The sequence below is a fragment of the Pimephales promelas genome, chromosome 9, assembly GCF_988280905.1.
Source record: "Pimephales promelas chromosome 9, fPimPro1.hap1.1, whole genome shotgun sequence".
Taxonomy (NCBI): Eukaryota; Metazoa; Chordata; class Actinopteri; order Cypriniformes; family Leuciscidae; genus Pimephales; species Pimephales promelas.
In genome coordinates, this window is record NC_142777.1 from 1,552,501 (window position 1) to 1,579,044 (window position 26,544).

At 39.5% G+C, this 26,544-nt stretch overlaps 1 protein-coding gene across 1 annotated transcript in view; it reads left to right on the forward strand.

Annotated features, from left to right (window-relative positions):
- Window positions 1–3,492: 3,492 nt before the first annotated feature.
- The window catches only part of neurl1b (neuralized E3 ubiquitin protein ligase 1B), a 50,879-nt gene continuing 27,827 nt past the window's right edge, over window positions 3,493–26,544 (forward strand). The window contains exon 1 of the mRNA XM_039653841.2: window positions 3,493–3,770. Coding sequence (XP_039509775.2) covers window positions 3,683–3,770 — 88 coding nt within the window. The 5' untranslated portion in view covers window positions 3,493–3,682. The remainder of the gene's footprint in view (window positions 3,771–26,544) is intronic.

Here is a 26,544-nt window from a genome sequence, read left to right on the forward strand (position 1 = left end):
GTTTGATTGGTCATCTGAGATTAGTTAGATCCTCCTTCGTTAGTCAAGTTCTGTCAATTGCTGTAATCTGTAAATGTATCAAATGTTCCAAGGGATTCATATTATGTTCTTGACTAATTTTGACAATTGAACAGACTACGTGATGACTTATACAATGAAATGACGCTGACACGTTTTGGAGTGAACAGACTGAGAATGAACAATCACTTTAGATCAACAAGATCTATTCACTTGGAAATTGTGCTAAATCTGTACTTAATCATGTGCAAAGATGTACTGAGACATGTACTTAGGAATTTGCAATTTGATGAACTCAATGAGAAATTCAATTCTGTTGTGAACAATTGCCAAGTAGTTTGGAGGTTTGCCCATGTTGTTTTGAGAATGTAATTTCTGTTTCAAGAAATGAGCCAAACCAATGGAGAAAAACTGTAATGTTGCATTAGCAAGTATAGCTAAAAATAAAATAAGTTGTAGTTTTAGTGAACGGCCCTGCACTGCTGTAGATCACCTTCACTATTTGACTTGTAAACAGCCTATTTAAAAAACATAGCAAACAAAAAATACATAATGTCCCCACAAAATTATAATATTTAACATCAAAGGTGTTCAGACCTAAATACTAAACAAAAAACAAACTCATTTCTCTTTCAGGAGATCAAAATGTTGTGATAAAAGCACATCAGCATATACAGTAGAAGCTCGAAGCTGTTGGAGTTATTATGATATTATTGAGTAATTATGATATTATTGAGTAATTATGATATTATGGAGTTATTATGATCAGGTCATATACAGTTGAGTGCTGGGAAGTGTTGTTTACCAGAGCGATCTCAGTGGCATATGTTCTGCTCAGGGCCAGACTGATCTTTTGTGACTGAAGAAAGGAAGGGCCGCTCGTCCTCCATCAGTGTGAGGGGATGCCCTCCTCGAACCTCCCACCTCTGAATAAACCATCAGCACACACACACACACACACACTGATTATTACTGTAGGAACAATCCTTTAAGGCCGATGGACGATGACTATAAATATAGTTCTGAAAATCATTCTAAAAGAATAGCAAAGTATCACCATAACAACACGGCGAAATGATATCGTTACGTCACTTTCATAATGATTTCTTCCTGAAGGTTGAAAACACTGACAGCCAATCAGAATCCATCCTGCTTTAAAGAGCTGAAATGAAAGACAACATACACAGGAAAAAATGTTGGGTTATTTTTTCTTAACCCAACCGTTGGGTAACACATATTGGGTCACTATATTGGGTTAATTTCTAAAAATGTTGGCTCATTTCTAGGCTGGTTCAAGAGCGAAAGTGCGTAGGAGGGCGAGCTGGGCGTTGGGTTAAATATGTAATGTTGTTTGTACACTCGTGTATTTTGAATTTATGTGCACAATTATGTACACTCTAAAAAATGCTGGGTTATTTTAACCCAACTTTGGGTCAAATATGGACTAACCCAGCCGTTGGGTTAATTTTTTACATTACATTTTTAACCCAACATTTAGGGTTTGTCCATATTTGACCCAAAATTGGGTTAAAACAACCCAGCATTTTTTAGAGTGTATTATAGACTCCTCAAAATTTTGTTCGTAATTTAAAAATATATTTGTTGAGACAAGCTTGTTTGTAAACAAGCTGTCTTTTAAAACTAACTTTACTTCAATAATGTCATAAATAAAAATAAATAACTGTTGGGTTACTTTTAACCCAACTGGCTTTTTAACCCAATGCATTTGTTGGGAAGGTGCTATACCACCCCATAGTTGGGTTACTCGTTAGGTTATTTTTAACCCAACATCATTAAGTGAGTAGTTAAATGTAAGTCGCATGATAGTCTTTGCATGGATGTATATGTAATGCATGTAAATCGCAAAATGTAGGCTGGTCACCTAACACACAATGCAAGACGTGTTGTTTCATTGAGATCTTTATCCAGATCTGCTGTTAATCTGTGTGTGTGTGTGTGTGTGTGTGTATGTGATAATAATAAAGAGCTCGAGTCGCTGCTCTGACGTCACAGAGGATTCATTTTCATAATCAGTCCCAAACACATGCAGAGTGAGCAAGGTCATAAGACTTTAAAAGCTCAAACATGGACATTTCAAAACATCATCATAACAATAAGATGGTTTATAACTCTTAACATTTAGGCATTTTAAATGGTTTGTTGGAATAAATATCTTCTGTTTGTAAAATACTGACGAGTGAAGGAATATGTGCCCTTTTACACTCTTGAAATGAGATAGGCCTTTCTGGCTTGTTTTGTGTATATTCTCGGGTCTTAAGTTCATTGCTTTAAATATCCAGAAACATGCTGGTTGATGCTGGTATATAACAAACGTACACTTTAATAAAGTTAAACCAAAGATGTTCAAAAACTATTAGAGAGCGCCCCCTGGCGACAAACTTTATCATGCTTTTCTGCATATTTGTAGATTTATTCACATAATCTGTTTTTCCCACACGTTTCTCTAAATTGAGCTTTTTTACTTTAATGTCACATAATTTAGTTTAGACCTCCATACAGTTTGTCCTGAAATAACACAGTATGATTTAATGACAAGTCAAGTGGACAAAGTTTTCAAACAAAAATTAATATTTAACGAGTGTGTGATTTGGCAGATGTCACGAACGTGTAACATGGATTTTAACCAAAATCAAAAGAGTAGCACTACTTCACAATTTTCAGAAAATATAGGTATACTTGATTTTATTCCAATTTTTACTCAACAGAAATCAACAAAGTGGGACATTCTACGTATATGCTAACTTACCATATAGCCTAAAGCAATATATTTCTAAAAGTTCAAAATAAAGTTCTGAAAGATCATTTGTATTCAGAGGGCATCGACTTAAAGGTTAACTAAACCCTAAACCAACATTTTTTAGTTAATGATCTGTAAGAACGGGGCTTTATTAGTGCTGCTGATCATTGATTAAAGTAACTTTTTTGACATGTTGGTATAATTCTACAAAGTATGGTGTAAATATAGGCTACAACAAACGAAATCAAGGCGAGATCAGACCAAACGGGCTCTCAGAGGACAGTTGATCAATGAAAAGCTCTTTTTCTCCATTTCAGAGACATTTGAGGCCGATCTCTCCGTGATCAGAGGAGCATTTTGTCATTCCAGGCCAGGTCATTCATGAGACTGAGGGTGCAGAAACCCCATCGATCATATCTGAGGAGGGTTGCCAATTCCTCTGTGTTCCCGCGGAATTCGCATTCGCATTTTCGCGGGTTAAAGGTCTAGCATAGCAAACATAAATTATCTTTGACTGAAATACTTGTTTTGAATTTTTTTATATTCTAAATCAAATAAACCGTCTTGATTTCCGGTTAAAGCAACATAAGTACTGTTTTTCGCATAACTGGGATAGTTATGACGTGACATACGGAATCTACACAACACATTCCCTTACTGATAACTAAAGAGATGTCGCGGGCGCGCGCCGGCAGCCAGGAGGAAGGACCGTTGGGGCGTTCACGAGCACAGCGATTGGACAGCGCGTGAGAGATACACACAAGCACGTGTAGGGTGTTTTTAGATTTCAAACTGAATTTAGGCGGGTTTTCAGTTTTTCCTCTCAGTACCAACATCAGACTCCACCGCAGAGACAGTACAGTGGCGACTCTTTGGACCGAATTAGTTTCACAAACTGTTGTTTTGATGGGGAATAACGGATCTTCCGCCGTGTTTACATTTGAAGGGACAGTCGAGGCAAGAGTTAAGTGGCAAAGCAGCGGCAGGACAGCAGGTGAGTGTCGCTTATTCTTCACAATATAGTAATATGAAGTATTTGAACAGTTCAAAATGTCTGAATGTCATTAGATACAAATATCAAAGCAAATTGGCATCTGAAACAAAGGTTTCTATAGCTGTCCACAGAAATACATTTTTTTCTGAGCCGATCTTGCAACGACCAAGGTGAGTTTGGATGTGTGACGTCAGTTCCGTACAAAACACAGGTGTCATTCATCACATAACCGACCAATGTAACATGTTACAAATCAATTAAACAAATGTAAAGTGTAACAAATCAATTAAACACTAGTTGTACAGTTTACTGCACTGTTTTTGTCTTCTAGTAACTTGTAGCTGAATCTGAAGTCTCACACATTGAAAGAAAATCTGCATTGCAAGATATTGGTTTATCATTTCAAACCCAAGAGAAACAAAAACATAGTTCCTGTCATGGCTGTTGATATATAAGCATTTCAGCAGATTTCCATAAATAGTAGTACCCCATGCCAGTAGTAGTAGCCTAATTAAGAAGTATGTTGTGGAATAACTAAATCGATAAAGTAAGCATGCCTTTTTAAGTAATGGACTTATTTACTCAAACAATTTGTTGACAGAACGAATTAGGAATGAATCACACTACGTGCATCGCTCGAAAACAGTGGTCGATTTTCTTTTTGTTGTTGGACCCAAATTACATATTACCCACATTGTTATCGTACATTTCCTACTTTCCCGCTTCTGAAGTCGTGATTACGAGCTCGTCATGTCCAAGTGCATTGTTGTCTGAAACGATAGGAATCATGGTTTATTCTTCCCCATTTCTTGGTCAAATCTTATTAAAACCTAAATGTATTGAAGAAATTACATTTTGAGTAAAATGTAGAGTCCCATTCGTTGACAACCATATGAACATCAAGTAGGCTACAGGCTTCAAATGATTATTTATATATGTAAATATGAGCTACTTTAAAGGCAAGACGAGGAGATGTAGCTGCTGGAAAAACGAATAAAGAAAAGCAGTAACAGCAGAAATCAATCGCTATGTTTAAAGTTTATGACCCGCCCAACTCAGACACTGATATTTGGTGAAGGCAGCATATTTTTCTAAATGTTAGTATTCTGTATTAACGTCTTGTTTATAATCATAACCTGTTGTGAAAGCAATATCACGCTTGCAACTGTGTGTTGGTCTGAATATTGGAGCAACAACACTGTAGTTTGTGTAATATTACTCATTTATAAAATTATATAATTCTTTATTTTAAATCTACAAAATGGTCCTTAAAACAAAATAGAGGAATTTGATTCTGCCCTAGAAATAGAATTGCTGTGACATGACATATTTCTTAACCAAACTCCTTTTAGGAATTGGGTAAGTAAACACAGTTTTAGCCAAATTTCCACCGACCAACACGGACGATCACCAGATTACAGTCCAACACTTCTCAGACATTCCTCGACCAGACAAACGCACGCGCCGACCAATAGCAACAGATTCGACGGGGGAAACACACTCTTGGTACGGCCTTGATAAACTGTCAGAAAATGTTGTTTTGGTTAGTATTTATAAAAAATTTGGGAACACCATGAGAGGGTTTCCAGACTCAGACAGGAAGTGTCACTCCCCCGATGGGAGAGGCTTCAGAGATATGCAGAGCTGGCGAGGTTGTGGCTTTCCCAGGACCTTGGTGAGAACAGTAGGGAGGGATGGATGGGAAGAAATGAGGGATCTGAGAAACATTTCACTTAACATTATATAAAAGCGCATTAAATGTGATAATCTTTCAAGACAAATTAAGAAAGATTATCAGAGATTTAGTATTAAGAAAGTGTGTGTGAATGAATAGTGCTGTGATGGGGTATGAATCAGTCCTGCTTTATGTTTAGCACTATTGATGACACAGTCTGACCAGCAGATGGCAGCTGAGATCTCAAACTGACTGAATACTAAACTGGTAATTGCTGTGAGATTTAATAAGAACAATATTCACAAAATATAATATTTCATTAGCTATTAGCATCTATTAAAGTCCTCCTTTAGGCATGAGTGTGTCCCTTAAAGCTCATCTTTGATCACCAAAATTACATTTGAATGTTTTTTCCTTGAATAAAATTTATCCATGCCTTAAAATATCTTGTATATAGCTCGACGGTTTTATGAATATGCAAATGAGCCCCGTCTCCACTCAGAGATCCACTGGTTGTCGATCACACGTTGATCTGATTGGTTACAAGGTGGTTTGTGACGTCAGAAACGCTTTTTGAGACTGTCTTTGGTTCACTGCAGTTTTAAGGAGGAAATACTCTTATCAACTTACACATTAAAGCGGATTAAAAACACCACGTAAACAACATTAAAAAACGTGACTTTAAAACAAACTAGTCTAATGTTGTTGGTTCATCTTGAACCCTTTCCTTTAAGACATCTTTTTAGTGTCCTTCATTTTAAACGGTTGACAACTAATGCAGCGTTTTTGTAGCCTTTGGCTTACACATGTTATAAAATACTATCCTGTTTACTTGAACTCCAACTAGACACCATTTAAAGTGAAACATTTCCTTTTGACAGCCACAGCTGCTCTAACATGCATACGTAAGAAATGACTTTGAACATGGATTGTTTAAGGGTCTTGGCTCCAAGTCAGATGATTAGTTTGTCTGCATCCCCTCATACACAGAGTCACAGACCTGCCAGCCAACGGCACCAAAAACGTTGCCGAAAAATTAAACTGTTTAAAAAGGTTACAGATTTATTGTATACCTTAATATATTTGAATTCTTCAAAGCGATAAATCATCCGAGACCTCGGCCAGCTCTCCTTTCACGGTCCTGTTTTGTAGTGGTCTGGTTTGTAGCAGCTATTGTATGATCGCCAAGCAAACAGTCACATAGTTCAGTGAGGATTAACACATCCTAGAGCTGGGGTCATGAGACTGTCATACAGTGAGTGTTAAAGACCAGGCAGTGTATGTGCGCACAAGAGGAAACTATGTATTATAATTGTTGCATTTCATATTTCATTTCAACACCACACTATACTGTGTTTGACCCCCTTTCGCAATCAGAACTGCCTTAACTCTACGTGGCATTGATTCAACAAGGTCTTTAGAAATGTTGGCCCATGTTGATAGGATAGCATCTCGCAGTTGATGGAGATTTGTGGGATGAAGCTCCCGTTCCACCACATCCCAAAGATGCTCTATTGGGTTGAGATCTGGTGACTGTGGCGGCCATATTGGTACAGTCAACTCATTGACATGTTCAAGAAACCAATTTGAAATGATTCATGGTCATTATCCTGCTGGAAGTAGCCATCAGAGGATGGGGACATGGTGGCCATAAAGGGATGGACATGGTCAGAAACAATGCTCAGGTAGGCCGTGGCATTTAAACGATTAGTTCACTTTTGAAAAAACTTTTGCTGATAATTTAATCGCCCCCATGTCATCCAAGATGTCCATGTCTTTCTTTCCTCAGTCGAAAAGAAATTAAGGTTTTTGATGAAAACATTCCAGGATTTTTCTCCTTATAATGGACTTCAATGGGGTCCAACCGAGGTCCAAACGACAGTTAATAACAGTTTCAGATGCAGCTTCAAATGTCTTTAAACGACTCCAGACGGTGAATAAGGGTCTTATCATGCGAAACGATCGCTTATTTCAAAACTTATTCCAAAAATGTAACTTTTCTAAGGACAAATGCAGCCTTGCTCTATTCTGTGAGGCGCGTTTGCAACGTCACGTAAAACGTAATTACGTTCAAAAGGTCACGGGCGACGTAGCCGGAAGTACAGAATCAAAATCGTCCGACATCGTTGTTTTACCTTTTAATTCCTTTTTTGTAAACGGCGTTTGAGTTAGTTTTCACGTTCAACCTATGCGTTCAACTTGTAAACACTGACTCTGTACTTCTGGCTACGTCGCCCGTGACCTTTTGAACGTAATTACGTATTACGTGACGTTGCAAACGCGCCTCAGAGAATAGAGCAAGGCTAGCATTTGTCCTTAGAAAAGTTACATTTTTGGAATAAGCTTTGAAATAACCGATCGTTTCGCATGATAAGACCCTTATTTATCGTCTGGTGTCGTTTAAAAGATATTTGAAGCTGCATCTGTAACTGTTATAACTGTCGTTTGGACCTCGGTTGGTCCCCATGGAAGTCCATTATAAGGAGAAAAATCCTGGAATGTTTTCATAAAAAACCTTTATTTCTTTTCGACTGAGGAAAGAAAGACATGGACATCTTGGATGACATGGGGGTGAGGAAATTATCAGCAAAAGTTTTTTCAAAAGAGAACTAATCCTTTAAACGATGCCCAATTGGCACTAAGGGGCCTAAAGTGTGCCAAGAAAACATCCCCACACCATTACACCACCACCACCAGCCCAACAGTGGGAACAAGGCATGATGGATCCATGTTCTCACAGATGAAGCAGATCACATTTTTGATCTTTAATATGAATCAATTTATATTTAATTCATACAGTGAAGACTATAGACCCCTTTTCAGTTGGTAAACATGGTGACGTTTTTTGTGGGCGGAGCTTAGGTGGAGGCGGAACGATCCCTCTGGCCGCTTCACTAACGCTAGTTAGCAAGTTTTATTAGCTTGTTTTTTAACAATGACTGGAGAAAATCCGATATTATCTTAATGTGTAAGGTCACTCAGTGTCCAGGACCGCGATTGTTATTTCCAAAAGTTATTTTTAACGGACAGAACCAGATTGGCCGACCCGTAGCCTTCACACGCTCACTCAATCTATGACAGAATTAACGTACGTTACCTCGGTTGAGTGGTCTGACTTCTACACCTACCTTATAGAGAAACCGATCGTAAAGAGAAACTGAGGGCGTATAAATCTTTAGATGCCTATATGCTCCTGTACAAGACGTGTTTTGATCCGCAGTTCTGCCGAGACCACGACAATGTAAAGAGTGTCATTACGGTGCGATTTTAATCATGTGAATATTTTCTAGAGATAAAAAATCCAGATACAGCATATTCATTTTTTATTGATACTTGCACCAAACAACACAATAAGATGACATTTAAAAATAATACAAGTAATTTAAGCTCCTTATTATGTAGCCGAATCTGTGCTGGTTTGCATTGGCCGCCTCCAGTTTTCACTTTGTTTTGCCTCCAGCTAGGGGTCTATACAGTCAGTGTTATAATTTTACATTTGATTATTCAGTTTCGGTAGTATTTCTTACTACGTGTTATATAAACCTATTCTACTGTACCAGAAAAACTTTAATTATGTTTTTTTAATTGTATTTGTCCTACTGTGTGTAATAACTGCTGTCAGAGGGAATTTTTACTAAAATGGGAAGAAAAATGAAATAAATTTCAAGGTTCACATTTAAGTATTTTTTCTAAACCATCCACAAGAACAGTAACACAAAACAGTAAACTACAATCAAATCTATGCACATATCGAATAGATTTTTAATGAGCTACCAAACTGTCAGTTTCTGTTAATTACATAATGTTGACCAGGCAGAACACAGATTTAAGTAAATGAGGTTAAATCCATGTTGACGTCTTCTTAAATCTTAGACTTCACTCGTGTCAAAATGCATTTGTTCTTCAGCTGTCCTCCTTACATTCCTAAACTAAACCAGTTCAGTTTAATATCGTTCAGGGCAGCTGGTTCGTCCCAGTTCGTAAGTCGGCTTACTGTGCTTGAAGCTTGTTAATAGTGTAAAACGATCCATCGAGATATGAGATACCCGAACACAGAGGAAGTTCCCATATTTACAGCTTCCTAAAATAGCCCCAGCGCACAGGGGCGTGTGTCCGAGGCGAGGGGCCCGAGTTTCCCACACAGGGAGAGCAGGAGGGAAGAAGGGCACGGATGTTGAGCAGAAGGTGCTCATTTCCCCTCATCATTTCACCAGTCCGCTGGGGAAGCCATTACGTAATGCAGAAGAACCTGTGACCCCGCTATTAACACCCCGTCAGCCTTTCATCTGTGGAGTTTTGCTTTGTTTTTCTCAGTTGTTCGATGTAGTTTCCCTGAATGGCAGGGTACATCTCTCCTCCACCAAACACTCTCTGAGCAAACTGATCTCATGAAGTAGCGTGTGTATGACACGCCAATTCAGTGTTGTAGTACTCGAGACTCGGACTCGGTCTCGAGACCATATTTTAATGGTCTTGGTCTTGTCATGGACTCGTGTCCATTTGGACTCGGAATTGACTCGTACTCGAACATTTTTTTTTTAGGACTCGGAATTATTCCCGAGTCCACTCGAGTTCAATTAAAAATATGTTTCATGATTATTAATGTATGTTAATAAAATATTTCTTTAAATTGATTGACACGCCCAGTGATTGGCGATTTTCTAGTGCGCAACTGCGCATGACAAATTGTAATAAAATTACTTTTAACACCACCTACTATGTGGCCTTTTTACCCTAAACTGATCATATTTTTTAAACTCTAAGTAAATTCAGTAAAATAAAAAAAGGATTTCTCTAAGTAAATAAAAGTAAATTAGGTAATCAACCCTCACTGGTCTCGGTCTCGACTCGGACTCGACCGTCTCTGGTCTTGGACTTGACTCTCTATGGACTTGGTCTTGACTCGGACTCGAGTGAGGTGGTCTCGACTACAACACTGCGCCAATTCGTATTTCCATTTTTAGCGTGCTATCAAGACGCACAAGTGTTTATGAACGCCATTGACTTAACGTTATTACTGTATACCGTATATAAATATATGACTTACCTCAACCCCGTCCCTAAACCTACCCGTCACTGGGGTTAATGGCATTTATGACTGTTCCCTTACCATCCTAGGAAAAAAAAAAAAGATCGCTCCCCAGATGTAGATCTACATTTTGCTTCGTTTCGCGCGGACATTTGACGGCGTGTACTAGGGCTGGGTATTGAGACAAATTTCACAATTCGATTCAATTTCGATTCACAAGCTTGCAATTCGATTCCATTTCGATTCGATTCAATATTGATTATTTTGGATATCAGTTACAATAAATGGCCATTTTTCTCAAGGAAATCAAATCTCTTAACTAATGCTGTAAACTATGGGAGTCTAGTTGTAGCCTATAGGCTTCATTAGCCTAATATGAAGGTAATAATGAACTGTTTTGTAGCTATACAAACACTTAAATTACACTTTTATTTATTTTTATAATAAGAAGATTAAATGAAATATAAACATTTAAATGGTGGCTGTCATAAAAACTTGCCAGATTTATTCAAATATGCATTAAATTTTGAAGAACATTAAGATTATAATGCATATGTAATATGGTGTATATATTTAGCAAAATGCTCCTCTCTAGAGTTATTTTTTCTATCTGACTAACGAGTTTATGTGGGTTTTCTGAGGTAAATATGACGATGACATTGATTACGAGCTGTTTAACTGACGTCTTTCCACGGTTGAAACGCTGATTGAGTGAATCAATGTGACATGATCCGGATTTGGATAAGTTGTGCTCTATCTTTAACACACTTTCAGATGCTCATTCATGTTTATTTGGCGCTGTGACTGGTATTATTAAGCCGGAAGAGAGATCAGCGCTGCTGCTGCTCCAGAGCGATCTCACGCCACAGCGACAAAACACTATTTATGTTTTTGAATTTCTAAAGAAAATGGACGTAATTTGAAAATTGAGACTTTGTTTCATATCGATAGTAACAAAGGACAAAGATCATTGCGATTTTTTTGGATGCGCGCAGCTGCGATACAATGATCCATTCATTCAAATGAAACAGGATGACTAATCGATTCTTGAGATTTAAGAATCGATATCGGTTCGTAAAAATGAGAATCGATTAATATCGAGAAATCGATATTTATTACCCAGACAGCAAACTGACATTGAATCAACGTGGAAACGACGTCTCTCATGACATTGAAACAACGTTGATTTTGCTCATCGAATTAACGTTGAACCATCGTCAGACGCGGCATTCTTCAAAGCTAAATGAAATCGAAAATTGGTTTGCTTTCATAACGTTGAAACAACGCGTTGATTTCAAGTTGATTTTCCGTTAGTTTTGAAAGAATGACGCGTCTGATGTTGGTTCAACGTTAATTCGATGAGCAAAACAATGTCAGATCAACGTTGTTTCAATGTCATATTTCCACGTTGATTCAATGTCAGTTTGCTATCTGGGTACCCAGCCCTAGCGTGTACAGACACTCTGTTACGAAATGCTCCGAGACTGGGAGATGTAGATCCAAGTGCAGCTTTATTTAGAATCATCAAACAGGCAGGGGTCAGGAAACAGCAAAACAGGGATATCAGAGAGTGAGCGCAGAGAGTCGTCAGGTAACAGGCAGGAGATCAGGGCAGGCAGCAGTAATCAAAATCCAAGAACAATCCAACGTCAAAAACCAGAAAACAAACACGGAAAACGCTCAGAAATGCAGTGTAACACTTAAACAAGACTTCGCAAACACTGAACGTGAACACAAGGTATATATAGACACACTAACAGGATGAGACACAGGTGAATGCAATCAGTGAATGAGGTACAGGTGAATGAGATCAGTGATGAGTCCGGGCAGTGAGTTCTGGGAAATGTAGTTGTGAGGGAAACATGAACATCTGGTGTGGAGTGCCCTCTGGTGATTCTCAAGGGCACTCCACCTGGTGACCGTTACATAGCCCCCCCCCAAAGAGCGGCTTCCAGACGCTCCAAAAACAGTTCAGGAGGGAGGTGGAGCGGAGGCGGATCCGGGGGAGGGATGGAGGGCCAGGCCTGTGGAGCAGAATAGGGCCTGGAGACTAGGACGGAAGACCAGGGTGGAGCAGGCCGTGCAGGCGGCCAGGGCGGAGCAAGATGTGCAGGCGGCCAGGGCGGAGCAGGTTGTAAGGGAGGCCAAGGCGGCGGAGACCCCTCGGGCGGCCACGCCGGCGAAGACCCCTCGGGCGGCCACGGCGGGGAAGACCCCTCGGGCGGCCACGGCGGTGATGCCCTCTCAGGACCAGGCACTGGCTCAGGAACAGACACTACAACAGAAATGGTCACAAGGACAGACACAGACACAGAAACAAACACTGGATCGGGAGCAGACACTGGATCGGCCATCTTGTCCGGAGACACTGGATCGGCCATCTTGTCCGGAGACACTGGATCGGCCATCTTGTCCGGAGACACTGGATCGGCCATCTTGTTCGGAGACACTAGCTTGGAGGCGGCCATCTTGTCCGGAGACACTAGCTCTGAGGAGGCCATCTTGTCCGGAGACACTGGCTCGGAGGAGGCCATCTTGTCCGGAGACACTGGCTCGGAGGCGGCCATCTTGTCCGGAGACACTGGCTCGGAGGCGGCCATCTTGTCCGGAGACACTGGCTCGGAGGCGGCCATCTTGTCCGGAGACACTGGCTCGGAGGCGGCCATCTTGTCCGGAGACACTGGCTCGGAGGCGGCCATCTTGTCCGGAGACACTGGCTCGGAGGCGGCCATCTTGTCCGGAGACACTGGCTCGGAGGCGGCCATCTTGTCCGGAGACACTGGCTCGGAGGCGGCCATCTTGTCCGGAGACACTGGCTCGGAGGCGGCCATCTTGTCCGGAGACACTGGCTCGGAGGCGGCCATCTTGTCCGGAGACACTGGCTCGAAGGCGGCCATCTTGTCCGGAGACACTGGCTCGAAGGCTGTGACGTGAACAGAATCTGGATCAGCAGAAGTGATTTGAACAGTCTCTGAATCAGCCATCTTGTCTTTAGACACTGGCTTGGAAGAAATGACGTGAAGCATCTCTGGCTCGGCAGAAGTGACGTGGAGCGTCTCTGGCTCGGCAGAAGTGACGTGAAGCGTCTCTGGCTCGGCAGAAGTGACGTGGAGCCCTGTTTGAGTAGATACCACGGGTTCATGGATCTCCTTCTCTACAACGCCCACAGTAAACAAGGAACCGCTTAGCAAAAGGGCCTGGTTAATATAGTCCTCTAATGTCCCGTGACGATTGTGTAAGGGCATGAGTGAACTGAGGGGTTCAGAGAGTCCTCCTCGGAAAAAGATCATTAAACACTCTGTGCTCATTGAGGCGAAATGGGCCAGTTCAATGAACTCAGAAACATAGTCCTCGACGGACCGATTCTCCTGACGGAGACGCAAGATCTGGACGTCTGGGCTTCTTGTTGGCATGGCTGCTGGATCTTGGTGTGTCGAAGTCTTCTGTTACGAAATGCTCCGAGACTGGGAGATGTAGATCCAAGTGCAGCTTTATTTAGAATCATCAAACAGGCAGGGGTCAGGAAACAGCAAAACAGGGATATCAGAGAGTGAGCGCAGAGAGTCGTCAGGTAACAGGCAGGAGATCAGGGCAGGCAGCAGTAATCAAAATCCAAGAACAATCCAACGTCAAAAACCAGAAAACAAACACGGAAAACGCTCAGAAATGCAGTGTAACACTTAAACAAGACTTCGCAAACACTGAACGTGAACACAAGGTATATATAGACACACTAACAGGATGAGACACAGGTGAATGCAATCAGTGAATGAGGTACAGGTGAATGAGATCAGTGATGAGTCCGGGCAGTGAGTTCTGGGAAATGTAGTTGTGAGGGAAACATGAACATCTGGTGTGGAGTGCCCTCTGGTGATTCTCAAGGGCACTCCACCTGGTGACCGTTACACACGCGTAATCACTCGGATGTTAATGGCAAACATACACGCATACACGCGGATACATGCGGATAGCTTAAAATGCGTAGAGATGACTCGAAAGTGGTGTGTATGTTTACGCAAAAGTCATGATGTCATGTTGCTCTGAGTTATTTAATTTTCGGTAACGCTTCCTTTTACAGTCCAGTTACCCATGTAAATACTATGTACTTATTTTAGTAACTACAATTACTGGGTAATAACTAGTACTAACCCTGAACATACCCCTTTTCCATGTACTTACCTTATATTTTAGCCAGTACTTTTTAGGTAAGTACACTGTAAGTACTGTACTGCAAAAGGAAGCGTTACCTAATTCTCCATATTTCACATGTACAACAACAACATTTAATATTCAACTATATTATTGATTTGCCTTACTTAAGGTGGACGATGACGCAATTTTCTTCTAGAAACAAACTGTTTTATTATCTTCATGTTATCACTGTGAAGCTGCCTTGATACAATCTGTATTGTTAAAAGCGCTATATAAATAAAGGTGACTTGACTTGACCAAAAAAAATAAAAATGATTTTGTCCTCACACATAATTTTCCAAAGTGAAGAAAAAAAATATATAGATGATAATCAAAAAAGGTGTAGGCTGAAGCCTATGCTTATTATGCCTGCCTATTTAATGAGCGTCACTTTTCTCTCTGGATTTGATCCATTCAAAATAAACAAACAGTTACAATTTCCAAGATGTACATGCATGATTACAAAGGTACACATATCAGATATTATTTCAATAGTTGACATGTGATGACACTGTGTTATGATGAATATAAATGATTTTAGTCCTTACAATAATACAAAAGCTGGTGTTGAAAAGTCCAATATCTGCGTGACTTGGAGCAAGCCTCTGAAATGGGGAAAACAGCGCTGTATCTAAATAGATCCTTCCTCTGTCTTTTTGTGTTTGAAAAAGTCCCCTTCACAATACGTTTGTGTAAGGGAGGAACGCTTCAAGAGCGTGCCAAAACAAGCAGATGTAATCTCAAGAAAACAAGCAAGCTATCTCCAGACTTCCAGCGCTGCTCATGCCTCAGCTGTTTCGACTCTGAAACCGCCAGAACAGTAACGCTGACATGCACGACCCCATTGTTGGCCAGCGCAGCCATTGTGTTCCCCTCTCCAGGAGGCTCGTCCTACAAAGCCACGTGCTGTAGTACTGCAAATGCTCTCTAAAAGTCAATCTGTAAAATAATCTGTACAAGAAAAATAAGATAAAATCAATGCAACATTTTGACTCATATCAACCACTCATATTGACATGTCCGCAAAATTACTTTATGTTCCTTGTATGTTTACAGTGGCTCTTTATCCAAAACTGATGAACGTGAATCTGGCAATGATCTATTACGGAGGTTGTTGAAAGTCCGGAGAGGTTCCAGCTCTATCGCTCTCGAAAATAACGTACAACCTACACTAAATCCAGCTGAAAGTGTTAACAAAAGCAAACGTGAGATAAAAACACATTTTCTGAGGCAACCATGACGTTTTAGCTGCTTTGGCTCTTTTATCGTGTCTTGTATTTCGCTGGACGAGTGTTTTGAGGCCATAACCGTGAGACATTAAGTCTTTATTAATCAAAAATATGCCCCTATAATTTGTGTGAAAAGGAAAAGTTGTTGGTGTTTTATTGCCTCTAGTGTTCATTTCTGGAAGCTGGAAACTGCAGTGAATTGACCCTTCGCTAAGCCACGCCCGAAAACCGCCACTGGCCAATCATGTCGTAGCAACCGTAACTATGCGCGGGAGGTCTGGCAAGCTTTCGAACGAGGGAAACATGCTGTAGCATTGTGCGTATGGATTGTGCAAATCTGATACCGGTATACTAAAAGTTTGGACGGGGGAGAGGAATTGTTTTCCTTCCAGAAAGGACTATAACGAAGGGACAGGGACTATAACGTTAGGCTTTAACTTAAATTTTTAAGAAATTATTCCCTAATCGGTTGCATATAATGTCGTGAATATATCCCTCGAATGCATACTGTAGTCCCTTTTGTCTTGCTCTCTCAGATATTTCACTTGTTCGCTGAAAATTACTAATTATCTCATTGAAATGTCTGATACCGGGTGCATCCACACTATAATAGATGGGCCAGCCGCGAAAGCTTGACAGGCTTAGCAACAGTAACTAGGGAGGGCGGGGTTTAGCGAAGGGTCAATTGTAGGAACATATTTCCACAACGTTTTCATGCTGATACATGGCACCCCCTTCAGATACACACTGTAAAAAATTATTTTTTGGTTAAGTAAATACTAGTGAAAAACCCAATGTCATTTATTTGAAAAAGTTAGTTCAGGCAAGAATTTAAAAAACTAAGTAAATTCCATATCAGTACTTATTTCAAGCGAGTATAAATGAAAGTGTAATATCAACTCAATAAAATTAAGTAAAAATTACTCAACTTTTCCCATCATGCACTGGACCTTGAATAATTAATGAGGTTCATTTTTCACTGGATTCCAGCTGTATTTACACTGTTTTATCATTGATTTTTGTTTTCAGTATTAGTAAATTGTCATTTTGTGACATTTCGAGTAAATTTTTTGCTTAAAACGACACATTCAAACACAAAAACGATCCATCAAATGTTACCACCATTGTGTATTGTCTACCAAGTATTGAGGTGTTTGCATTCACATAAGGCTTAAAGTCTGATATAATGTATATATAAATTACTTAGATGATCTAAGTAAAGAACATACTATAAATGACTAATAAAATTCAAGATAATTGTTTTAGTGAAGTGTAATACAAAATCGGTATTAATCAACCTTTTACAAGCCGAGTTAAAATTACTTATTTTTTGTAAAGTTTACTTAATTCCACATTCCAAGTAAATTTAACTTAAAGATTTCTAATTAAAGCTACTGATAAATATGTGTAGGTTTTTACTTGGCAAATCTTTGTAAATTTACTAGCATTTTCTGAGTGAGATCGTTTAGCAAGGTTTTTTCAAGTAAATCCTACTCCAAATTTTTTTTTTACAGTGCAGAGCGGTTTAGTAATCAATGAAGCACAGTTGGGAATGTCGTGATATTGCAGCCCAAACCCCGAGATTCACTCTGGACACGCAACAGCCTCTGGTTCCTCTCCTCACCGTAACTCTCATTGATGTGGGAACGGCCGTGAAGGTGGACTCATCTGAGAACAATCCTGTCCACAGACCAATATTTCCTCCTCTGGCACCATTGAAACCAACATTTGGCATTGGCACAAGCGATCAAAGGTTTGGCTATTGCAGCCTGACCATGAATATTGATTCTGGGGAGTTTTGGTGGAAACAAGATTCGAGCTGCTCATTTAATTCTGCAGTGAGTTGGACAGCTGTGCTTTTATGTTTTTTGGAGACAATCCAGGTAACATCCTGTTACTCCTGTTGGATGTGGTTCATCCTACATGGTGGTATGCCGACATTACCCTGGACATCATAGCTCTCGAGACACCTTAAAGACTTGATCACAGATGAGCTGACCCGTCGCGCACCAACCATTTGTTCTCTTTTGAATTCTGATATGTCTCCCATTATGTTGTGTGGATTGTATTACATATTTTACATTATTTTATGTACAGCTGTGCTATTGCTCTGCTAATTCAACGTCACACTCTGCTCTTACTGATGGAAGTGTTAAATCAGTGAAGATTGGCCAATGTTTCAGTAGTTTCATGTATAGGCATGACAACTGTATATTGACCTGAGCATTTGTTTCTAAACCTGGTGCGTTTTCTCCCTCGGTTCGGTTCCTTTAGGCATATGTGAACATCCAGAACGATATTATCGGCCGATATTAGGCATTTTCCATAATATCGGTATCGGCAGTTATAATGGCCGATAAATGAATATTTAAAAAATAAAATAAAAACGGACGAAACACGCTACAACCATCTCTCCTTGGCCTGTTACAGTATATTGAAAATGTATGTTTTACAATTTGCAGTATGACGTTATCCATTGCTAAATAATGGCTCATCATAGACTAGCTAACCACAAATGCCGCTAACATCAGTGGAAGACCGCTAACGTTAACATTAATGAGCTTGGAAACAACAATGAACTTTTTCTGCCTAAATAAAGTAATGATTACTGTATTTATAACTAGCATATCTCTAGTTACAGTCCCTGAATTGTAAAATGTAAGTTATACTTGCGAGGAGTGAACATTTAGACATAGAGAAAAAGAATCAAACGTATATCTTGTGCAGAAAAGTTAGCTTTTCCATTAATGTCCGAGTGATTCCGCGTGTGTGTACACGCCGTTAAAAGTCCGAGCGAAACAAAGCAAAATGTACACTCTTAGAAGAAAAGGTTCTATATAGAACCTTAAAAGGTTCTATAGGTGCTACGTATTTGGAACCCCTAAAAGGTTCTATACACTCTTAAAAAATGGTTCCTCTGGGTTCTATATAGAACCCTGGGGTTCCACACTTGGCCAATAGAACATTTACCAAAAAAAAAAATGGTTCTATATAGAGCCATTTTGGAGTTCCATATATGAAGAGGGGGATGGAACCATTTTTGGTTCTAAATAGAACCATTTTTTCTAAGAGTGTAGATCTACATCTGGGGAGCAATATTTTTTTCCTAGAATGGTAGGGGAAGACTCATAAATAGCATTAATCCCAGTGACGGGTAGGTTTAGGGATGGGGTTGAGGTAAGTCATATATACAGTAATAAAAATGGAAATACGAATTGCCGTGTCATACACACGCAATTTCACAGTCTGTGAAATGAGTATTCCAAAGATACCGGTCAGAATCCGAAGTGGAGATCCATGCTCACTCATGGCTAATAGTGCCCACAATCCATTGCGCTGTAGACGAGAATTCGATTAGAATTACAAACACGCGTAAAAAGTGTTAAACTACAAACACTGAAGTACTTTTTCTTCTCAGAAACAGTACTAAGTCGTTTTAACACTGAAGACGTGGCACACACATCACCTGCAGTGAAAGAAAAATACTTAAATGGAAATAAAAACTGATACTAGACAGATTTAACTGCCATTAACTGTGTGGTAACTGCCAGTAAATGGTACTATGAGCCACATTTACTGGCAGTTACGTCACTAGTTACTGGCAGTTAAAACTGTCTAATATCAGTAAATGTTACATGCACTTATTCAGCCATAAATATAATGAGATCTCTTGCACACTTGGGAGCAAGACCAGTAGTCATGCATCCCTCATGCCTGAGACCCAAGGTCAACAAACAACATTTAGACCGGTGCTGCTTTAGCCCCGAAATATCCTGCAATGTCTCTTTCCCATGGAGAGTGGTATGGCCTCTGGTGACAGCTCTCAGGGTGTTGTTAACCTTGTGCAGGAGAGGTGACTCGAGCCCCCGCGGGCCCGTTTGGGGTTGCTTTAAAGGGTACTAAAATAGCATTCAAAGGACAGAACAGCTGGTTTATCTGGGGCTTCTGAGATAAATACTGTACATCTGTAACTAATGACATCACTTGTTTATGCAACATTAATTTTCATAAGCTAATTGTTCTACTGGTATAAGTTAATGACACACAGACACATATGTTAATGCCAAGGTTGCATGGTTTCCAAGTTTTGTGCCATGCAGACTCCATGCTGTTTTAAGCAAGCATCCCTAGTTAGGGATGGGCAATATAGCTAAACATTTATATCTCAACATTTTCCCAAAATTCAATAAATAAATATCAACGGCAATTGTTTTACAAAACGTAGTGGTGGTTGAACAAAGAAACCCATTGGAAGTATTAGTTTGGAGAAAGATTGGCTGTTTTATTTAGACTTATTCCGCCATATTGCTCATTGGACTTTCTACAAACGTGTCGGAATCGGATAAGAAAAATTCTAGCGTTGCGAAACCCCGAAAAACTCTATATGAATCCGAAATATGGTTACAAAGTCCGAAATAGATTGTAAAAAAAACTCACGATGGGACTCGTAGGACCCGTCACTTGCCATTGGAAGCTTCTTATAGCAGCCTACGTTATATCTGGCAACCTCGAGTCATGGGGGAAGGTGAGGATACACCCTAATTTGTGTGATTGCAGTACCAGTTTTGGCCACAATCTTGCATACAGCTCCTTTAAAGATTGTTGGCGCAAACCTGAAAAAAACGGACAAATCCTGCATAATAGCATAGAGACTTTAGGTTGGATCAGTAAGCAAACATGTGTTGCCATCACTCACATTTTCTTCAGTATTTGTTTTATTCAATTTACTGTAAACTTTTCAAATACGATTGTGCTGACATGCTAATTAGGGTTCCCTTAAACATGCAGTATTACAAAATCTCATTAATCTCAAAATTCACATGGTTCACATTAAATCTTATGATGCGTAAGCCCTATTTAGAACACATGGCCACATTCCATTGGTTTTCAATAGCGTAATTCTCTGGAATAACAGCACTGTGCTACATCAGTAGGAGGGGGATTACCAGCAGTCCTTTGTCATCAAGGAGATTTGACACATTTGCTTGTGCCCCTTTACATATGTGAAACTTATGTTGCACAGAAACGAGCAATTGGACGACGCGGTTACACCAAGGATGCCATTTGTTTTTTAAGCTGGTTCCCACGTTAACCACCCTTTGACCTCGAAATATCAGATGTCACGTTTTGGGCATGTTGTTGTTGGAGTCCATGTCTCACTGGAAAAGCAGGTCAAATGGAAACATCCAAGGACATTGACAGGCTTTCTCCACATTAACAATGTATTCAACGTTTTTGCTTTGTAGTTTAAAAAAAAAAAAAACTCTGTAAAAACAAAATCACTACAATAAACTATTTGTGTCTGGGATCCATATGCGCATACTGCATGTATTAATACAGTTATGCATTACTGTAATTTTACCACAAAAACCCATTACTGTTGGCACATCTGAATAAAGTATTCCTTTAGGCCTAAGTATTAACTGTTTGTCTAAATATCCCGCTTTTAACCGTTGCAATTATTTAGTTAAATACAGAATTTAATTGATGTGTCATCACACTTGTATTACTCATTAATTAAAAGATCTCGATTCAAGCGATCTTGAATGTAAACGTTCAGATCTGTTGTAGATCCGTTGTCACTGTTTCACAAACAGTCTTTTCAAACCTCACAGCATCATTATTTCTGTCTTACAATAATTTAGACGATCAATCAAAAGTTTATAGTTTGGATATAAACAGTGATGTCCACGGTAGCGGTTAAAATAGAGTAAATTATCTTCTGAAAGTAACTTGGTGCTTCATTGAATCATTCATTCAAGAGATTTGTTCAAAAATGCTGATTCATCCAGTAATGAAACAAGTAAAGTCCATATGAGTCATTGAATCAAACCGATTTTAAAAAATTCAGATTAATAAAATATTTTTTAATAGACTGCAGCGATTAACATTTTGTTAGAAACTAATAAATCATGTTATTTTGTTTAGTTGTCTACTCTATTCAGAATCGCGATCCCTACTTTAAACCAAAAAATCGTGATTCTCAGTTTTAGAGGTCGACCGATATGTTTTTTTTCAAGCCGATGCCGATACCGATCTTTTTTAAATCCGGGTCGGCCGATTAATGCTGCCGATTTATTTTGCCCGATATTTGCTTGGTTTTTAACCTCTATTTGAAAGTAAAAAAATGTTAAAAGAAATAATAATTAGTTTAACATAGACAAACTTTCTCAACAAAAACATTTTATCCTCTCAAAAAACACGTATTTCCCGAAACATGTGTTTTTGGTTTGTTTTGTTTGTTGACAGACAAAGACAAATGGACATAAGTTTATCCAGAGTCGTTCAGCTCTAATTTGTGTGCATTGGTTATTTAGCACCAGTTTTAAATGCAATTAATTCAATCAGATTTTAGGGTCTTATCAATTTTATAATATTCCCATAGTAACCATTGTCCGTTGGTTTTGTAATATCTTCACCATAGGTGGTCTACCACAATTAGCCTGTTCTACCATGCAGGTTTGGTCAGTTGTGTGTTCCTCACTTTAGGAGAGTCATTGAAATATTCCATTGGTATTTGACCCCTGTTGACCTTAGGGGTTTGTCAGGCAAGTCAACCTCTGTTGTCAAGGTTTACACTATCTTCTGTCCGTTTATGTGTTGCTGCTCTTTAGAAAACATGATCCTCAACAACCTCGTCAAATAAACCTCTGATACTCTAGTAACGCGTAACTTGAAATTTAAGACCTCAAGGACTGAATTTTGGGCATATTTGCGTAAATGCCAGTTTTGCCAATCTGGATATGTAAAACAGTTTACCGGCGGATATCCATTGGATGGACAACCCATTGCATCATGGTATTCTGAGTTAAAAAGGTCAGTTGCTTCATCATCTTTCTCAGTGTGAATTGTTTTTTTAAAACTTGTGACTAATTTGAGCATTTTATCTTATAGTGACCCTAAGTGCCCAAGTAGATGGATGATGACAGTTGCTTTAGGGATAATGCTATTCAGCCCCTCTGATAGTATAGGGAAAATAAGGAGAGATAAGTTACAAGTGATCAACGGAGGGGAATTAAAATGATATTGTGTTTAGAAAACCTTGGCCTTGTCTTAACCTCGACCATGGCAGGATCATGAGAATTGTTGTCTTGTGATTCGTTTAAAGGGCATATTTTAAGAGGCCAAATAGTCAAAAGAGGCTGTAAATGTTAATTACGTGATGTGGCTTAAAATAAACTTCCCAACTTGTTTGATGTTTACCATTAAACCAACCCCACCACAATGCTGTTTTAGATTATAGTTTAACAGTGGCTTATCTGCACTTCTGCTTTTTAAATAGACTTACTTATGGTTTCAGTAGATCAAAATAAATAGATATTTACTTTAATATCTAGTTCACAAATGGCTTCCAGTCATGTCATATCTTTATCATTTGTGAACAACAGTTGATCATCTTGCTTTTGTTTCCACAATGACCGCTTTCATTGACAAACTGATATATAAGATAGTACACATAATGATGCTGTCGGGCGTTGTGTGGGATGCAGAAGACAAGGACAAAAGGAACTCGATGTAGATGCTTTATTTACAAATTTAACTTATAGAGATGAAGGGAAACATGCCAGGACTTCAGTTCACACAACTATACATTGATGACGACCGACAAAGACTAACTGAAGTGAAGGAAACTAAATACAGATACAACTGAACAATAACGAGTTGAGGACAGGTGACACAGATGACCACGACGAGAAACAGGTGGCTAATGAGTGAGTGAGTTCAGGTGAGGAGACAAGCGGGATCCTGGGAAGTGTAGTGTTGACGAAGACTACCATGATGAATTTAAGTGTTATATAATGGGGTAAAGTAAGTCTGCGGTAAGTGTAATGTAGTCAAGTAAGAGCTTTATGTGTAAACCTCACTCCCCTGGCTTCAAGACTGATGCTAGCAGTTGGGTCCTTTAGAGACCCTGGTTCAAATCCCACTCGGCGCAAGTTTAGTAGGACGGGTTACATTTGGTGCCATGACCCGGATGGGAGTGAGTGTAATGTAGCCCAGTAAGAAGTGTGTGTATAAAGCCCCTCTGGTTTTAAGAGGTACGCTAGCGACTGACACTAGAGGCGCAGTCTTGTTAGCGCCCGCCAAAGAACCTGGTTCGAATCCTGCTCGGAGTGGGTCTAATAGGACCGATTACATAAACATAAGTTGACGATACTTGGATGTTTTGTTCTACAATGTGAACTTCACACATTCACTCCCCCTTATCTAGGTACTTATTAGAAATAAGCATAACAGCTTCAAAATTAGCATTTTGATATGGGTGTGTGTAACAAAACGTCCAAGTATGGTCAAGTTATGTTTACCAAAGGCTATATTAAGTCTTAAATTGAAAAATCCCTTTATAAAACCCACAGGGAAAATCTTGAATGACGAATTAGTCTTTTGGGTTTTAACGTCACGACTCCAGCGCTCTATTCATACTGTGGCATAATAGCTCAGCCAAGGGAACAGAAAACAGTAGTTGCATGGATTTTATATTATAAATCATGGCTGTTGTAGTTCACACATGCGTTTAATGAAAACGTTCAGCCCGCTTAGACAGTGGTCATGACTCATTTTGTCATTAGATCTGTGAGTTTGGCTTTGGACAAGATTCCCATGCTGCTCAGACAACCACATGCAGTCCTCCCAGTTGGCCATCTGCTCACCATTTCTTCAGTGTCTTTGAAACTTTGACGGGAATTGAAATACTGCTATTGTAACACTTTGCTGTCCAAGGGACTAGTCACTCCACCGCATGGCAGCAATTGTCAGGCTATTGCCCAAGTCTTACCAGCAGCGTGACATCATCCTCTTCCAAAGAGCTCGGTTCTGGGACAGCTTTGGGATATGCGCCATTTTTCTGCACACTTAAAGGGATCATGACAGTCCCTCCAGGATTTCACGATTTTTTTTTTGTGATTTTTGCGATCAAAATGACTGATTTTGTGGTGGTAATTTAATTTCCCAAAATTTGTGAAAAAATGTGCGATTTATATATAACATTTATCATAATAGTATTCAGTCCTTCCAGAAAAACGCGGAGTTTTTTGTGATTGTTGCGGGCAAAAATTGATTGATTACGCGGCCCGTTTTCTTTAAAAATGCGATGGAATATGCGGGATATTTATGCAATTTTATGCGCTGAAATTGCAGGAATTTGCAAAAATTGAGGGAACTTGCAAAAATTGCGGTTTGATGAAAAAGAGAAAAAAAGATATTCCCCCAACATCCTGTTCTCACTAGGCTAATGTAAGACAGTCCCTCCAGAAAAACGCGATTATGCGATCGCTGAATTCAATGCAAAATCAGCCAAAGTCCGCATATTTATGCGGGGGCCGCATTTTTTCTAATACGCCGCACTTTCGCCGCATAAATTGCCGATTTCCGTGCAAAATATGCGGGGTTTGCATAATTTCATAATCCTCGCATTTTCGTTGCAAAAAAAGTCACATGTATCTTAGCAGAAAGTTGAAAAATGTTGCGTTTGCTTCACACAAGAGCAGCCATTTCCCCCTGTTTCCATGGGAACGTTATGAAGTGACGCAATTACGCGACGCCAGACAGACTCACAGAGGCGATTGACATCTCACAAATCGAACTCGTATAACTGTCTGTCGAACGTTCTACCGTCACATCGTTACTTAATAAACAACATAAGATAAAAGAAGCAGCATCAAACAGAAATTACCCGCACACATGGGGCGTTTGAGGCGCACATATAACACTGCAGAGAGTTCAACAGGGAGCGCGCAGCTCTTAAAGGGGCCACACCTTATTTACACTCGTTACAGTCTGAAATAAAACAAGATGAGAAATTAAATATTCCCAGCACTTTCTATGATGTAGTATGCTTGCTTATCAAAGGAAGTAATAAGAAATGACTCTTACATTAGCCTAGTGAGAACAGGATGTTGGGGGAATCACTTTTTTTCTCTTTTTCATCAAACCGCAATTTTTGCAAGTTCCCTCAATTTTTGCAAATTCCTGCAATTTCATCGCATAAAATTGCATAAATATCCCGCATATTCCATCGCATTTTTAAAGAAAACGGGCCACGTAATCAATCAATTTTTGCCCGCAACAATCACAAAAAAAAACTCAGCGTTTTTCTGGAAGGACTGAATACTATTATGGTAAATGTTATATATAAATCGCAATTTTTTTCACAAATTTTTGGAAATTACCACCACAAAATCAGTCATTTTGATCGCAAAAATCACAAAAAAAAATCGTGAAATCCTGGTGGGACTGGTAAGAGTCATTTCTTATTACTTCCTTTGATAAACAAGCATACTACATCATAGAAAGTGCTGGGAATATTTAATTTCTCATCTTGTTTTATTTCAGACTGTAACGAGTGTAAATAAGGTGTGGCCCCTTTAAGAGCTGCGCGTTCCCTGTTGAACTCTCTGCAGTGTTATATGCGCCTCGAACGCCCCATCTGTGCGGGTAATTTCTGTTTGATGCTACTTCTTTTATCTTATGTTGTTTATTAAGTAACGATGTGACAGTAGAACGTGTGACAGACAGTTATACGAGTTCGATTTGTGAGATGTCAATCGCCTCCGTGAGTCTGTCTGGCGTCGCATAATTGCGTCACTTCATAACGTTCCCATGGAAACAGGGGGAAATGGCTGCTCTTGTGTGAAGCAAACGCAACATTTT